At 34.7% G+C, this 17,074-nt stretch overlaps 2 protein-coding genes across 4 annotated transcripts in view; both read left to right on the forward strand.

The window, feature by feature from the left end:
• Positions 1 to 16,872, forward strand: part of LOC146917230 (disease resistance protein Roq1-like) — a 60,012-nt gene extending 43,140 nt beyond the window's left edge. For 2 of the 3 annotated variants that reach the window (XM_085719017.1, XM_085719019.1), the window contains 2 exons: positions 15,651 to 15,900; positions 16,162 to 16,872. The gene's annotated coding sequence lies outside the window, so the exon portion shown is untranslated. Of the gene's footprint in view, positions 1 to 12,292; positions 12,386 to 15,650; positions 15,901 to 16,161 lie in introns of those variants that run through there. The other variant, XM_085719021.1, reaches the window with a different exon arrangement.
• Positions 7,819 to 12,182, forward strand: LOC146917232 (TMV resistance protein N-like). Its single transcript, XM_085719011.1, has 5 exons — positions 7,819 to 8,713; positions 8,977 to 10,078; positions 10,241 to 10,456; positions 10,550 to 11,269; positions 11,357 to 12,182. Exons 1-5 carry the CDS (start codon positions 8,121 to 8,123, stop codon positions 11,948 to 11,950), a joined length of 3,225 nt encoding a protein of 1,074 aa, XP_085575137.1. The 5' UTR covers positions 7,819 to 8,120; the 3' UTR covers positions 11,951 to 12,182.
• Positions 16,873 to 17,074: the final 202 nt, after the last annotated feature.

Consider the following 17,074-nt stretch of genomic DNA (forward strand, 5'->3'; position numbering starts at 1 on the left):
GTTCATCTTTATTTTCTTTATTTTATTTTATGTTCTTCTTCTTTTTCTTTTTCTTCTTCTTCTTCTTCTTCTTCTTCTTCTCTATGTCTAAAATGAACGTTAGTGAGTAGACTTCTTCTCTTGTCTTGGGATTGTTGGATAAGACTGATGACATAATCCTAATCGAACCAAGCCTTAACCCTAATTTCATGTAACCTTAATTTCTAATCTAAATTCACCGTTTTAACATGAATTAACAATTATCAAACTGTGGAAACGAAAGTGGAGGGTTTGATAATTGTTAATCCATCATCTCAAATATCAATTCATAATGCGAAAGCGGAGCTTTGATATTGGAACAAGTTGATTTAGACAAGAATTGCAAAGGCAGCGAAATAGTCTTTACAATTCTTGAGACATGGGTAGTTTCAATCCTTATAAACTTCTTCTAGTAATCAAATCAGCGAAATAGGTTTGGCTGCTAGAAGTAAACTCTCACTGGACTTGGTCGGAAAGGTGAGGGGCTAAAGGGAAACCGATCTTTAGAAATTAGGTATAAAACATGAAATTATAAGTTAAGGTTTTGGCTAGTGAAGGACTTGTTATTATGATGAACCAACATAAAAGCCTTTGCTTCTCTAACTTTCTTGCTGCCTTCATAGTTAGCACACAGAGAAGCAAACATTGCTCTAGAAGTTGACTTGTCACTCATCTTCATATATTCTGCTTTAGGAATAGCAGTGACAAGTGCTCCTTTGATAATATGATGCTTCTTGTAAGTCTTCTTCTAAGCAGGAGTATGTTTCTTTCTATCAACAACAGCTCCTTCTTCATCAAGAACCAAGTCACCAACTCCTTCTTTAAGTATATCTCATAGTTCTTCATCTAAACTCATGATATAGTTGTAGAAGTTGGTTTTCCACCAAGAAAATTCTTCAGGATCTCGATTGAATTTAGGAACTTTTCCAGAGTTGGACTTTTTGTTGTCACCATAATCATATAGAACTGAAGTATGATTGTGACCTTGTCCAGAACTAGAAGTATCACCAGACATGTTTTTCTCAGATCTTTTTCTGTTACACTGTTAAGTGTTAAGACAACAGACCAAGGCTCTGATACCAATTGAAGGTGAGAAAAACACAAGAAGGGGGTTGAATTGTGTTTGATTTTTCTTCTTTTTCTCTTAACAGATAAGGACACTTGAGTTCAGAAGCAATAATGAGCTTCTGAAATGTGTGATAAAACGAGTGTATGCAGCGGAATAAAACAGAGAGAAAGGGAAGAAGAAAGACACAAAGCAATTATAGTGGTTCCTTCCAGAATCCGTAAGTAGTCTAGTCCCCTTTGCACTTCCAAGGAGATTTCACTAAAAATGTAATGTCAAATTACAACTGCTCACTGCTACAACTAGCAAGAGACTTCAAATTGCTCAAGCACACAAGCAAGAGACTTCCTATGCTCAAGAACACAATCAAGAGACTTCTATGCTCAAGCACACAAGCAAGAGACTTCTAAACAAACAAAATTACATAGAAAGATGTTTGAGTTTGAACACTTGATATACAATCAGAGGTGCTCACAATACAAATCAGATAAGACTCTTAAGACTTAAGAATTTCTAAGATGTGAACTTGAAAACAGAAATTCTAAGTGAATGTAGAACAATTTCAGCAGAGTTTTGGCACTTGTAAAATGTTGTTGAGTCTTGTGTTCAGCATTCGCCAATCTCTAAGTCTTCACTCCTTTATATAGAGGTGTGAAAGAGACATTGTGAAATTGCCAGCACATAAAAAAGAGTCGTTGTTGAAGCTTGATCTTTCACCAATGATTCCTTGCCTGATTTAGTTGTTGTCCTATGAAGAACCAATTTCAAATCCATTCCAGTTGAGAGGAAACATTTCTGCAGGCTTGGTTGTATATTCAGAGCTGTTATCTTGTCTTGTAGCGGAGACACAAAACAGAGTAGTGGAGAAGGTGGTTGGACAGTTCGTACATAGTACAATATCAACGCTTTTGTTCCTTTTGCAAGCAAATGCCTTCAAATACTTTTGAAATGACCGTTGCAAAGTTCCACTAGTCTTCTGCCATCTTTAGACAAATTTCAATCCATGAAACAATCTTGAATCCTTGAATTCTACAAATTCAGTTGATCTTCAGCTTCTGGTGAAAATAGCTTCTGATAAGGCAGCTTCTCATGAGGCAGCTTCTGATGACGTGGCACTTCAGAACCTCTAGTCTTCAGGAGCTTCTAGTCTTCATGAGTTTCTAAGCTTCAATCTTGTTGATTCCTTTGCTCTTTATTTGCTCATTCAGAACCTTTGTATGATATAAATTTTTGTCTATGGTCCTGTAAACTTGAACAAATATTAGCAATTCCAATTGTCAATTTTTAATACCTTGTTATCATCAAAACTCTAAAGGTTTATTGTTAAACACATTTTGTTCCAACAAATTTAACCAAATTCACCATTTCACCAACACTTTCTCAACTTTCAACAACAACAACAACCAATTTCATCATCAATTTACCAATTCTTGATACCCAATGCATCAATTCATCAACAACACAATAGCAACAACAACAACAACATTTGAACATGGATTCACTCATAATTCAACAACCACAACATCATTCATCATCAATTTTTCACAAGAACATGTCATATGCATATAAACCCAAATTGACATACAAATTCAACAACAACAACACAATTATCATTCAATTCATGTACATAATCATGTCATCAAAATTACACACGAATTTCTACACCTAGTTTCAACTTAATCACTTAATCAAAGAATTAGGGAAGAACAACAACTATTAATTATGATTAAAGCCTAACCCCCTTACCTTAATTCTTCACAAAATCAACTAGGGCATCACTTTAGCTCCCAAAGCTTGAATCTCTATCCTCTAGCTCTCCCTCTAGATCTTCCTCTTCAATCCTTATCTTCTCTCTATCTCTATCACCTCTCAATTGTAAAGATGTTGGTAAAAACTCTATTTTCTCAAACAATAGTGTTTATATAGGCTCAACCTAATTGGGCTCAACTCACAACAACCTAATGGGCCTAACCCATTTCTATTCTAACCCAAAATGTTACTATTCACTTAACGGTAAAATGTAATACTAACGGTCACCTATCGGTAATAAAACAATTCATTGCAACTCTCTAGCACTTATTAAAATAATTCTAGCTCTCACTAAGTACTAAAAATAATCTTCATCAAAATTACTAAATTACCCTTACTCTTAAAATGACCAAAATACCCCTGAGTCCAAAATGACTAAAATACCCTTCTAACACCGAATTCTACAATTCCCAACCAAAAATACACACAGAGGCAATTAATCATATATGAGCACATATAAACACACATAGAACAATTAAATAAATAATAAAATAAATCTAGCGAAATCCGGCTGTTACAGACCCCAACACAAGTTCCAACGGGAGTAATTCAGGTGAAAATCAGAATTTGGAAGTTTCTGAGACAAAACTTGTGTAGCAGCAACAACACTTCATGGCTCTTGGGATTAATAAATTATTCTTGTGTGAAAACACTTGTCTGCCAAATCACTTTTCTGAGACCAAACTTGTGTAGCAGAATTGCAGAAATAACATATGTATGTATGATTAATTTGCTTTTAATAATACAAGAGTAGGCATTGCAACCAAACTCATACCCGCGGTTACCCGCCCGAACCAAACCCAATTTGACGGGTTTTCCGCGTCTTGACTGGGTTTGGGTATGGGTATGGGTTTTCCCCGATTTCAAAACACCGGTATGGGACGGGTAACGGGTATATATGTACCCACCCCGAATCCATACCCAAGCCCGTCCCAAATGTAAAAAATTACTTTATGATGATATGTCATGTTATTTTGTTTGATAATTATCATTTTAATAAAAACTACCATTGATATTTAAAGGATCAACTAAATCAATCCGTCTAACAAATGTTAAAGTGAACGTATTGTTGGATAATGTATTACAACGATGCTCTTGGGGATGAAAAAAACTTCTACTTTATATTAAAAAAAAATATTCAATGCGGGGACGGGGATGGGGCGGGGATACCCGAACCCGTCGGGGACTGGGATGAGATTCAATTTCATTTCCCCGTTGGGTATGGGTAGGGTAACGGATAAGTATATTCAAATCGGGTATGGGGACGGGGAAGGTAAAAACCGTCCCCACCCCGCCCCATTGCCATGCCTATTCAAGAGTTTGTACATATTGCGATACCGACATATATTTCCTCCAAATCTCTGTCAAATGATGTGGGCTTCCATTTATCAACTAAATGTTTGATTATTACTTACGACAATATGACATTTTTGTATTTCAATTGTACATGGAATTTCAAACCAAGTTTAGCCAAACTCTAAATGGCAATTTCCACACGAAACAAAAGAAAGAAAAAAAAGTCCAAATATATGTTTGTTGCAATATAACTTTACAGTTTCTTTAAGGAAATTTACTTTTATAATTATGGGTGAAGGGTTTACAAGTGAGGATAATAAGAGCATGTTAGTCAAAACTCTTATGTTTTGCATTGAGAGCATGTTGAACTTGCAATAAGTTTCTCATTCAATTACAGAAAACGATTAAGATGTATGCAGGTGAAATAAATATATTGGGATATTAAAGCTTAATCAAGAGATATATTTATATTTCTCAGTCCTGGCAGATTTGAGTGGAAGGCTTGTTATAAAGAAGTTGCCACTACATTATCTCAGGCTGAAATTAAGTTTAGTTTATTTGGTCCACCTTTGCTACTCACTGAGCAGAGTAAGCGAATACAGTTTGAGCATTTTTGGAATAGTGATGGGGCTAGAGTTGGAGAAGAACGAGTTCTTGGTTGATCCACGTGGTTGGAGAAGTTCTTGGTTGGTCCACGTGGTTGGAGAAAGAGGACTGAACTAGGCATTGAGTCATCAAACAGGAACTTGTACATGAAATTGAAGGCGGAAGTTGCCATTGTCTAAAGATAACGAGGGTGTCACTGGTTTTGAAAATGAATTTGACAATGATATCGTTACGGATGATAATCAAGATGATACTGAGAATTTGCTAAAGCTGCTGGGAATTGATATTAATGCTGGAAATAGTTGCAAAGTTAATGACAGTTTGACCTGGAACAAATGAGCAGAAGAAGAGACTTCTAGAGATTGTGATCAGTGTTGGGTCCCTGGGGGAGCTCGGGGAACCGTCCACAAAACCTTAAGGCAATGGGTTTATGAGTACTCTTACTTTACTTTTCTATCCGATGTGGGACATATAACTCACACTTGCACACAACAATCAGTGGATGCCTGTTCGAAGGAGGTCAGGTAGGATTTTCTCTCTAGATTCTTTACTATACTTCTTTTGACATTTATTTAGGCGCGCATGTGTATGTTATAGGCTTTTCTTTGCTTATTTTCTTTTGAATGTGGTCCAGTTTCATTACAAACATTGTGCTTATTTGATTGTGTTAATTAACCATGAACATTTACAATCTCTTCTACTAGTGAAGCACTCAAATCAGAAGAGAATGAGCAACTTTCAAGAATCTTATTGTATGAAGATGTAAATCAATACCTTTTCACCCTGAACACAAAAGAGGTTCGACTATATCTGGTGCCTCAATGTATTGACTTCTTTGGTAGGAATATGTCTCAATTGTAATTTTGTAGGTGTTATTATCACCTCTGGAGTACCGACACCTCTGATGGAATGTTTGTCTAGTATACGTCAAGAGACCGACACATGTGACACTTGTGATTATGTTCAATTTATCCATTTTCTTAAATTACCCCCGGTGTCAACGTGTTCACGTCATCAATGTAATGTCCATTATCCCCAGTGTCAACGTGTTCGGGTCAATGTCATGTCCACTGTTTGTGCTTCATAGTTGGTTATTGAGAAAATGTAGAGAATAAAACGAAAAGCATGAATTTTTTGTATTAAATTACCCTTAGCTTGGATGATTTATCAGATTCTATTTCAGAGAAGTTCAATGCATCCATAACGTTTTCACAAAAGCACAAAACATTCCTACTGGCTTCACTTTAGATTTCCTGTTAGGAAGTTCCATGAGGAATACTGATATGATGAAATTTGTACGGAATGAATGCAGTCTTACTTTGTTTAACTATTTTACGACGTAATCACATTTTGGAAGAAGCAGTTCTTATTTGTGAAGAGCTTTATGTTACTAAAACCTTTATGTTGCACCATGTCGAGCTTTAGCAAAGTCTCTCTAAAAAGTGATATACAGGTACTCATATTTCCCTCTACATTCTTGCTCCTTTCTTTAGCATGAATAAATATATTTTTTCAACTAGAAATTATCACCTCCAAACATTTCCATGTAAATATTTTAATTCTACTAAACTTATATTTTAAATTTTTTAAATTTAACAACACACTAGAATCAGATAAAATTTAGAAATGAAAAATAATGATTCTACATCAATCATTCTGTAAGTTGAAGTATTTTTTCCAGCTTGTCGTTTGAATTGAATTTCTGAAATTATAAATGAAATCATTTTCACGCACATAACTTACCAACATATTGTATTTCCCTCACTCTTTTAATGGTTAAAATGTTAAAATGAAGTTTCTCAAATAGAGATGGTAGCTTCTTGTTATTTTTTGAGAAATTTATAGGACATTTGAATATGATGCAATCTTTATTACGCTTCATTCATTGTAATTTGTAACATTTATCATTATTGTTCAATGATTATCGATTCTCTGATTATATTAAATGATGATGCAACAATCTTTAATTGGGAGCAAAGAACCGTGTCCCCTCTCCTTTAAGAGTTTATACTTTTATATTATTTGTATTGTTTAGTTTTATTCATTTTTAAATTGGATGCCAACACCAATTATTTATCTTTAAAACTTTATGAAGAGTTTACAAGAGGTGAATCAAATTTCAAATATAAATATCAAGTTACTATATAGACTTATAATAACAGCTGAAAATGTCAGTTCAATAGATGAGATTAAGTATTTGTTTGGACACACATAATAAATATCAGAACGACTTTTGACTTTTGATTTTTAAGGGTCCACTTGAAACAAAATATCACAGCTCAATTAATTTTTAGGGTCCACTCGAAAATGTCATTTGATTTTTAAGGCATTGACATTGATTTTTAAGGCACACATTGGTTTACATAAGTATTACTAGTCTTCATCAACCTATCCATCCTTCATTGATGGGTACAGATGTAGAAAATTCAAAGGAAGTGTCCCACATTGGTCCACATGGAAGATGAGAAGGAAGTTTCAGACTTGTCATGGTAGTAAAAGTGTAGACTAGGTAGTCAAAACTTGAGATGGAAAGATTTCATATCTATGTTACCCTAATCTTGTTGTTAACTAACTTAGTTTAAGATGCGAAAACTATCAAAACTTTTGAATATGTGTAATATATATTCCTTTGGGAAGGGTAGCATATTTCTGACTTTGAAATGTGATTGTTAATTCAGTTAGAAGAATGTTTTAAATAAAATTAGCTTCTCTATCTCATCTTCAATTGAAAATTTAAATTCAATGGAAATACTATCATTACCTTTGGCTATGTTACAGTTGTATGGCTAATTAAGCATTCAACATATTTTGAAGACATAGTTGGTTACCAATGACATGCGAATCCATTTTTAAAGCAAAATTTTGATTGTGTAATAAGCACAATTATTCAGTAGAACTAGCCTTCATCAAACTTTTTCTTTTACTTACTTCCAACCATATATATGTATATATCTATTTGTAATAATTAACATAAAAAAATGAAAAAGGAGTAACTGATAAAATAGAATATTAGTCATAATTAGTTATAATTATATGTTAGAAGAGCATAGTTTTCATTTATTTTTATTTCATGTTATTTAACACTGATTAATTAAGTAACAAAGTGAAAAATTTCATTCAGCAGAAGAATAAAAGCAGTTGAAAACTAAAACTTGTAAAAAGTCTTGTAGAATGTTTCTTTACATAGATCTAGCCAAATACTATGACCAAGAAGAGTAAAAGCAGTTCAAAACTAAAACATGTCAAAAGTCACAATGATATTTGGTCCACACGGCTATTGTAGGAAATGACCAGGAAGTTTCAGAGACCATAAAGTTACTTATCAATGACTTTACATCACAAACCACAAAAACTTACTCATTCATATTCTGCATTCTCAAACTCTTTTTTCATCCAACTTCTCTCAATTCTCATGGCTATACAACCACCTTCCTCTTCCTCTTCAATTTCCTATGGATTCACTTACCAAGTGTTCCTCAGTTTTAGGGGCACTGACACTCGGCACGGTTTTACCGGCAATCTCTACAAGGCTCTTATTGATAAGGGAATCCATACCTTCATTGATGACAATGATCTTCAAAGAGGAGATGAAATCAGACCATCACTCGTCAAGGCCATTGAAGAATCTAGGATTTTTATTCCTGTGTTTTCTATCAACTATGCCTCTTCTTCGTTTTGTTTGGACGAACTTGTCCACATTATTATGTGCTACAAGACAAAGGGTCGTCTTGTTTTGCCAGTTTTCTTTGGTGTGGAACCTACTAATGTGCGACATCAGACAGGTAGTTATGGCGAAGCACTGGCTGAGCATGAAAAGAGGTTTCAAAATGATAAGAATAACATGGAGAGGTTGCAGCGATGGAAAGTGGCTCTGAACCAGGCTGCTAACTTGTCCGGCTACCATGATAGTCCTCCTAGGTACCCAACTTTCCTTAAATCCTATTTTTCCCTTTTCTATTTTATTTCTCTAATTTCATTTTCACATTAATCTCATCTTGAAGGTTTTTCTTCTTTAATCTCACCTTAAAGGTTAAATGGGAAATACCTTTTTTCATATACATTTTTAAACAAGTATTAGTTATTTATATGTCGAAATAGTTAGAAATATATAATATATTATGAGTACATGGATGTGATTGTGATGTTGTTACATACTAACTTATCTTATTGGACATGAATAGATATGAGTACAAGTTTATTGGAGAGATAGTCAAGAACATCTCCAACAAGATCAGTCGTCAGCCCTTACATGTTGCCAATTACCCTGTTGGATTGCAGTCTCGAGTACAAGAGGTGAAATCGCTTCTTGATGAGGGACCTGATGATGGGGTCCATATGGTTGGAATTTATGGCATTGGAGGCTTGGGTAAATCAATGCTTGCAAGAGCAATCTATAATTTTGTTGCTGATCAGTTTGAAGGTTTATGTTTTCTTCATGATGTGAGAGAGAATTCAGCTCAAAATGACTTGAAACATCTCCAAGAGAAGCTTCTTCTAAAAACAACTGGATTGAAAATCAAGTCAGATCATGTTTTTGAGGGGATTCCAATCATAAAGAAAAGGCTGTGTCGAAAGAAGATTCTTTTGATTCTCGATGATGTTGACAAACTGGAGCAACTAGAGGCTTTGGCTGGAGGACTTGATTGGTTCGGCCCTGGAAGCAGAGTCATCATTACCACTCGTGATAAACACTTACTAGCCTGTCATGGGATTACAAGTACACATGCAGTAGAAGGGTTGAATGAAACAGAAGCTCTTGAATTGTTGAGGCGAATGGCTTTTAAAAATGACAAAGTTCCTTCAAGTTATGAAGAGATTTTAAACCGTGTAGTTACTTATGCATCTGGCCTTCCGTTAGCTATAGTAACAATAGGGGCCAATCTGTTTGGAAGGAAGGTAGAAGATTGGAAGCGTACATTAGATGAGTATGAAAAGATTCCCAATAAAGAGATTCAAAGGATACTTAGAGTAAGCTATGATGCTTTGGAAGAAAAGGATCAGAGTGTCTTTCTAGACATTGCTTGCTGCTTCAAAGGGTGTGAATGGACAGAAGTTAGAGAAATACTTCATGCTCATTATGGCCATTGCATAGAACATCATGTTGGAGTGTTGGCTGAAAAATCTCTCATAGGCCATTGGGAATATGACACTTTTGTGACCTTACATGACTTGATAGAGGACATGGGTAAAGAAGTTGTCCGACAAGAATCTCCCAACAAGCCTGGAGAACGCAGTAGGTTGTGGTTTCGCGATGATATACTTAAAGTTTTAAGAGATAATACGGTAAGAAAAACTAATATTTTTGAACAATTTGTTGTTTTAGCTTTAGCCATGACTTTGATCATCCTGCCACCTCATACTAGTGTTTTTTATTCACTTAATTGCATGTATATTACTCTATATATTATTTGTATTGTGATTTATTCTTTTTTTATTTTGTAAAAGGGAACTGGGAATATTGAAATGATATATCTCAAATGTGCCTTCACGGCAAGAGAAATAGAGTGGGATGGAATGGCTTGCAAGAAGATGACAAATCTCAAAACACTTATCATTGAAGATTTTAAATTTTCGAGGGATCCTGGGTATCTTCCAAGTAGTTTGAGATATTGGAAATGGATATTTTGTCCTTCGAAGTCTCTGTCTTGTATTTCGAGCAAGGCAAGTGAAATAAGTTCATTTTTCAATTGTGTATATTGATAATTCACTATTAGATTATAATTTTAATTTCAACTTATTTATTTTTTTATGCAGGAGTTCAACTATATGAAAGTCTTGACATTTGACTATTCTTCATATTTAACCCATATACCCGATGTCTCAGGTCTTCCAAATTTAGAAAAGCTCTCATTTCATTGTTGTATTAGTTTAATTATAATTCACAGTTCGATTGGACACCTAAGCAAACTTGAAATCTTAAATGCATATGGTTGCAAAAAGCTTGAGCATTTTCCACCCTTACAGCTGCCCTGTCTTAAGAAATTCGAAATCTCTGAGTGTTCAAGTCTCAAGAATTTTCCAGAATTATTATGCAAGATGACAAATATAATAGATATTGATATAGATTATACTTCCATAGAAGAATTGCCATCTTCATTTCAAAATTTCAGTGAACTTCAACGGTTATCAATATCTGGAGGGGGAAAGCTCAGGTTCCCAAAATATAATGATAAAATGAATTCAATAGTGTTTTCAAATGTGGAACATGTTGACCTCACAGACAACAACCTCTCAGATGAATGTCTACCAATACTTCTCAAGTGGTTTGTTAATGTGACATTTCTGGACTTATCGGAGAACGATTTCACAATTCTTCCTGAGTGCCTTAGTGAATGTCACCATCTTAAGCATCTTTATTTGAAGAACTGCAAGGCTCTTGAGGAAATTAGAGGGATTCCACCAAATCTTGAAAGGCTTTTTGCAGGCGAGTGTTATTCATTGAGTTCCTCAAGTATAAGAATGTTAATGAGTCAGGTTTGTTGTTTTTTTATTGCACTAGTATTTGACATATAGTATTTTAGTTCATAGTGTAATTATTATTCTTTTTATATAAACTAACAGAAACTACATGAGTCTGGATGCACCCATTTTCGATTCCCAAACACAACGGAAAGGATTCCTGATTGGTTTGAGCACCAAAGCAGGGGAGACACAATTTCTTTCTGGTTTGATAAAGAACTCCCTTCTATTAGTTTTACTTTTATTCTTATTCGTCAGAACTACTGGTTCCCCCCAGCAGTCAAATTCTTTGTGGATGGATATGAAAAAGAGATAGGTGAGCTAGTGGACAATGATGCTTTGTTGGATGACCATACAACTTTGTTGCATATAATATTGGATGAAGATAATGAACTCGGTGAAAGACTTTTGAAAAATGAATGGATCCATGTGGAGTTTAAGTTGTGGTTCGATGAGGAAGAGGAGGAAGATACGTTAATGGGAATCCACGTGTGGAAGGAGAAAAGCAACATGGAGGGGGGTGTGAGATTCATTGATCCTTCATTATCACAATTTGTGCCTCCTCAAAAAAAGCAAAGATTGGTGGAAGTGGGAGTTTCAAAGAAAGGGGAGGAGGAGGAGGGTTTTAGTGACACGGATGAGGATGTAATATTGAACAATCCTAATAATAGAAAAGACTTGGGGTACATTCCTTAGTCTAGGTCCATCATAAAGTTAACCGTCTTCTTGTTATTCTCTCAATCTCAACATTGCAGGTTTGTGCTTTGCTGTTTATACTTTGTATAAATGTTGATTAATTTCTGTATATAGTCAGTTACAAATTCAATGTTTCTAGCTGGAGAAGTTTCTTAAACCATGAGACATGATGTAAGTTTCTGTGTCTAACACCGATACATGTAATACCATTAAAATATATTATTATCTCAAAGTACTACCAATGTCAACGAATCAGTGTCGGTGTCTAGTTCCGTATCCATGACTGTGTTGATGCTTCAAAATGTCGAAATGAAAGTTCTCAGAGTTTGCAATTGCTTAAAGGTCAAAAAGTAGATTGTCTTACCGTAACTATACACGTTTCATAAACTTGTATTGATCTCATTAATTATGATTCAAATTGGAACTTGTATCTCATATCTCATCTAACTAATGGCACATGTAAAATGTGCATACCAGGTCAAAACGACTATGAAGTGAGGGGTTTCCCAAACTAAACTCTGTCCATACTGGAAAGGAGCTTTTGCAAGAGTCATGACTTTTGTTCTCCAAAATCCAAATCAGCATTCTTGATGAAGTACTCAATGTACCGCTCTGGTTTTGATATTGTGAGACCTGGTGTAAATTTTTATGGAGGATGTTCGTGCTGCAGATATTGTTTGAATTTGATGCTTTCATTCCTGTACGTTTAGAGGCATGCATTAGATTATAGAAGCACATGTAAATTATGGAGGCCAACCTCGGATAATGTATTTGAATGTTTTATGTAAATATGTACTGAAAAAGCAAATATTAGGAACTTCAATCTTGCTAACTTTAGTTGTTCAATGACTGTTAGTTTTCTGATTATAAGATTTGGCTATTGCAAGGGTGCATAAAAGGATAGAGAATAGAGAGGATAGGCTAAATATGTACTGAAAATTTGTGACATGCCTAGTTGTGCTGCTACCATATGATTGTTAGTTTTAAATGTGCATTTCTGATATTTAAAAGCCTTATACAACTTATCCCCTAATTCATAGCGTAATATTTCTTATGCAATACTGACAGAAACTACATGAGGATAGATGCACCAATATTTGTTTTCCAACAGGAACAGAGGGGATTCCTGATTGGTTAAAGCACCGAATCACGGGAGACAATATCTTTCTGGTTTCGTAAAGAAATCCCTTCTATAAGTTGTATTATTATTCTGTTTCTGGATCCGTCCAATTCAAATGAGAAAGTAGTCAATTTGTCTGTCAAGGGCTATGAAAAAGTAGTCTGGACTCCATCGAATCAACCATATCTATTTGATGTGATCTGAGATTGGAAGAAATTAAAAGATTAAATGATGTGATCTGAAGCTATCACTAGCTGAGTGCAGTAACAGTAATTAGTAATTTTTTTGGAACATTACAATTGTTTATAGAACTTTACAAATGCAAACTTCATAGCCTTTGTATCAGTAATTAGTAATCTTTTTGGTCGGTGTGATCTGGTAAATTTTGATACAACAACTTTGATAGCCTTTGTATCTGTAATTAGTAATGGTGTAACGAAGAATTTTTTGCCTATTCTCGAAAGTGAGCGGAGACAGCAATTTAAAGGAAACTTTGACTTTGTGATTGCTTAAATGAGTTATCGATTTTTTTTTGCCACCTGCTTTGTGTTTTTTGAACTTTTGCATATTTTTGTCCTTCCTATGAATTAACTTTAATAACCTAAATTTATATGGTGTTTTAGTTAACTATGAAAATTCAATATTTGCATTGTATGTAGTTTTTATAATCTATTCTGGTTTTTATCAGAGTCAAATAAATTGACAAAAGCTTTCCTCAATATCCAATCCATCTGGAATTTGGTAGAGTCCCATGTGGGAAGGATGAGATAATTAGTGAGGGTGTTCTTTCAGAATGTAAGTTGGTACTGATGCGTGGAGGGCCCAATGAGAAACTTGGAGCTGACAAGTTGATAAATTGTCGCAGGTGAGTATGATGAGCTATTCATTATCTATTTAAACCACTTAAGTTTATCAGCAAAACAAACCAAGGATTTATTTTTTATTTTTTATAGTGTTAGGCACAAAGAATGATGTTTCCTCAAAGATTGGAACATACACAAACATATATAAAAAATGTATAATAGGATGATAACATTGATATACCTTCTAGACTCAGGAATACCCAATAAAGACACATTTTACAATCCAAGTTGACAAATTATCATGATTAGTAGAGCAGCATTGTCAAATAGTGGCTAAAGAGACGCTATAACGTAGTGGAATTTGAACAAATAAAAATTGTTCTGTTATACGCTATTCAGTATGTAAATATAGTGAAATTTGAACAAACTGCTATTTTCTGTAATCCGCAATTGACATCATACTGTAGGAGAGAGATTATGAACTTGTATCGTACAGTAACAGTTATTGATTTTCTTAACCTAATCCTGTGTGTTCGCACTTGACATTAAGTTTCTACGTCGATGTAATTTTCTTCCAATGTTACCAATGCTTAAAACAATGTTCACAACATTCAGCACTGACAAGTTTGATGATGACCACTAGGTTGTTTCTGATAATTCTTCAGAACGTATGATGGGCCTCCCATCAACTAGGAAACTGGCATTAAAATAACAAAATTGCCTTTGGCACTGGTGACCATTGACATGTGTCCCAACTTCGATGAAAAATATGGCATTGGTCAGAGCAGTTTCACAGATGGGGATGTCTCTCTCTACTATTGAACATAGACCAAGGGCCTTAACTGGCGATTAGTTACACACATTCATGGAAACAAGTGTTGAAGCATTCGCTCACAAGCAACTCAGTTACTCAGGTAATAGAATTTAATTTTCAATTAAATGGGTTTGCCACGCCCATTCATCAAAATTCAATTGCATAAAGATATAAGCAAATATATGATGGAATTTTATTTTAAATGACAACCATCTAGTCTTTCCTATTGTTCTATATTTACACATTATAAAAGAAGACAAACTATGCAGTGTGGTCACTATCACCGTAGTTTTTGGTTGAAGTCATATGTTGTTTACTTGTTGGTTTTTCAAGTCCTGACATGACTTTATTTTTCTTCCCATTTCCAAGTGAATTACTTTACGCGCTTCAATTTTTTTCAATCACTGCTAAATTTTAGTGGATAAGAAACAAATGAATCAAAAAATTTATGATCAACCAAATTCTGTTTGGAGGTGAATGTTTCTTCATAATCTAACTTCGTAAATGAATTTTAAGTGATTTGAAAACAAGGAATAAGGACTTCAATAGCTGAATATGCATCTAAGTGCTTTTGTTTAGTTTTAGACTTTTAGCTGGTAGGGATCGTTCTTTTAAAGAAGCATATCCTTGGATACCTCCAAAGCAGTTTTCCTGGTTTTGCAATCTGTCTTAAGTATATATGCAAGAATTATGTTTTGTGGGAGCACTGTTATCTGCAATTTTTGTTTCTAACCAAATTGTTTCTAGTCTCTTTTATAGTAACTCTCCTATTTCACACTTTTCAAATGTCTTAGAAATAACTGAAGAGTTATAGACTAATTGCAACGGTGTTCCAAGAGGTCTTAATGAATTAGCATGATCAGTGAAAGACATAAAATGCCCTTTACAAGTTAATACATAAAAATGCCTCTAGAATGTATATTGTATTTGAAATGCCTATTGATAGCTGAATAATGGGTGCAGATGTGAAGAATCACAACAGCAGTGTGGGTGATTACATGGATCTTATGTTGCAGTTGGAAAAGAAATTGGATCTGTTGGTGAATGCATGATTTGGTGAAAATGCAAAGTTGATGCCTCTGTACCGCTGCCACTTTCCTGCTATCACTAAAAGCGAAAGCAAAGTCCTAGGGGCCGTTCTGGTGGCTGTGATAGGAATTTGCCAACAAATCTTCTGGTCTGGAAGTGACTGGAACCTGTAGAAAGATTGCAGGTAATCACAAAGGATTTCAAAGCTCTACAAGTAGTTAGCTGGATTGATTTTCAATTATTGTTTCTTGTATTGCTATTGTGTAGGTCAGGGTTATGGACTTTTTTCTTGCATTTTTGGTTCCTTATCCAAGTTTCTATGCTCGGTCTTTTTGACGTATAATGGAATAGTACATGTTTGTTTAAAGAGGATGATACTGCAGTGTTATTTTTGCTTCTAGAGTGGCATTTACTAGGCTGATTTGGTCTTTACGAACTCATCCAGGGACTGCAGGATTTGGAGGACTTGATCGGAATTATGACAAAGTTTTTCCATTTGGATTTTATGGATATATAGGTTGGTCAAATATCCTTCATGCAGAGATTCAGGCTTTCCTGGTTGGTCTCAAGTTGTGCTGGCAAGCTGGCTTTCAGAAGGTTATCTGCTATTCAGGTTTTCTTCACTTGGTGCAGTTAGTACCAATGGGCATTCATCACTTTCACCATTATGCCAATATGTTGGAGATTATCAGAGCTCACGTGAAGAAAGATTGGAATTTTTCTTTCCATCAGACTCTTCGTGAGGGCAATGCTTTGGGCAGATATTCTAGCAAAATTGGGAGTTACTTGTACATGGTTAGGGTCTACGTGCTGCCGCAGTTCCTCTCCTCGGCTTTGTTAGTTAACATTGTTGGAGTGTCCTTGATTAGGACTTAGTAACCAAAAAGAAAAGGTTGATGGAAGAATGCAAATGGATTTGTTGAAACCACCACAACCCCTTGTGTCGATAGCTTGCATTCTTGTTACTATGCCTCAGTTCCATGAGTGAAACAGGAATGTGATTGTCGTGTTCTATATGCTAATAAATAAGAACTCCAGGAATGTGTTAAGCTGCATACCTCAAATAAGAATGCAAATGGATTTATTGTGTTCATGGCATTACAAGTGAATATAGTGTTTTATTTCATTATATCAAATTGGTGCAATTTTTACTTTCTATCCTTAACATTTCTTATGCTTTGGTCAGATGTTAATTACTATATCTAATTTTCCTCTTCAAAACTAACAAAAACTAAAGAAGAGAAATGCAATGAAACATTTTACCTCTAATCGTTATGCCCAAAAAGTGTTACAAACTTGAATTAAAAAAGAAAATATTTTAAAATGAAACTACAATTCATGTATCAATTTTAAAAACC

Source organism: Medicago sativa, chromosome 6, assembly GCF_051527215.1.
Source record: "Medicago sativa cultivar Bolivia chromosome 6, Bolivia_mono, whole genome shotgun sequence".
NCBI classification, from domain to species: Eukaryota; Viridiplantae; Streptophyta; class Magnoliopsida; order Fabales; family Fabaceae; genus Medicago; species Medicago sativa.

Coding starts and splice junctions, on each gene's coding strand:
- LOC146917232 (XM_085719011.1), top strand. CDS start 8,121: ATGACTTTACATCACAAACCACAAAAACTTACTCATTCATATTCTGCA. Junction 10,079..10,240: donor AAGTTTTAAGAGATAATACG/GTAAGAAAAACT, acceptor ATTTTGTAAAAG/GGAACTGGGAATATTGAAAT. Junction 10,457..10,549: donor TGTCTTGTATTTCGAGCAAG/GCAAGTGAAATA, acceptor TTTTTTATGCAG/GAGTTCAACTATATGAAAGT.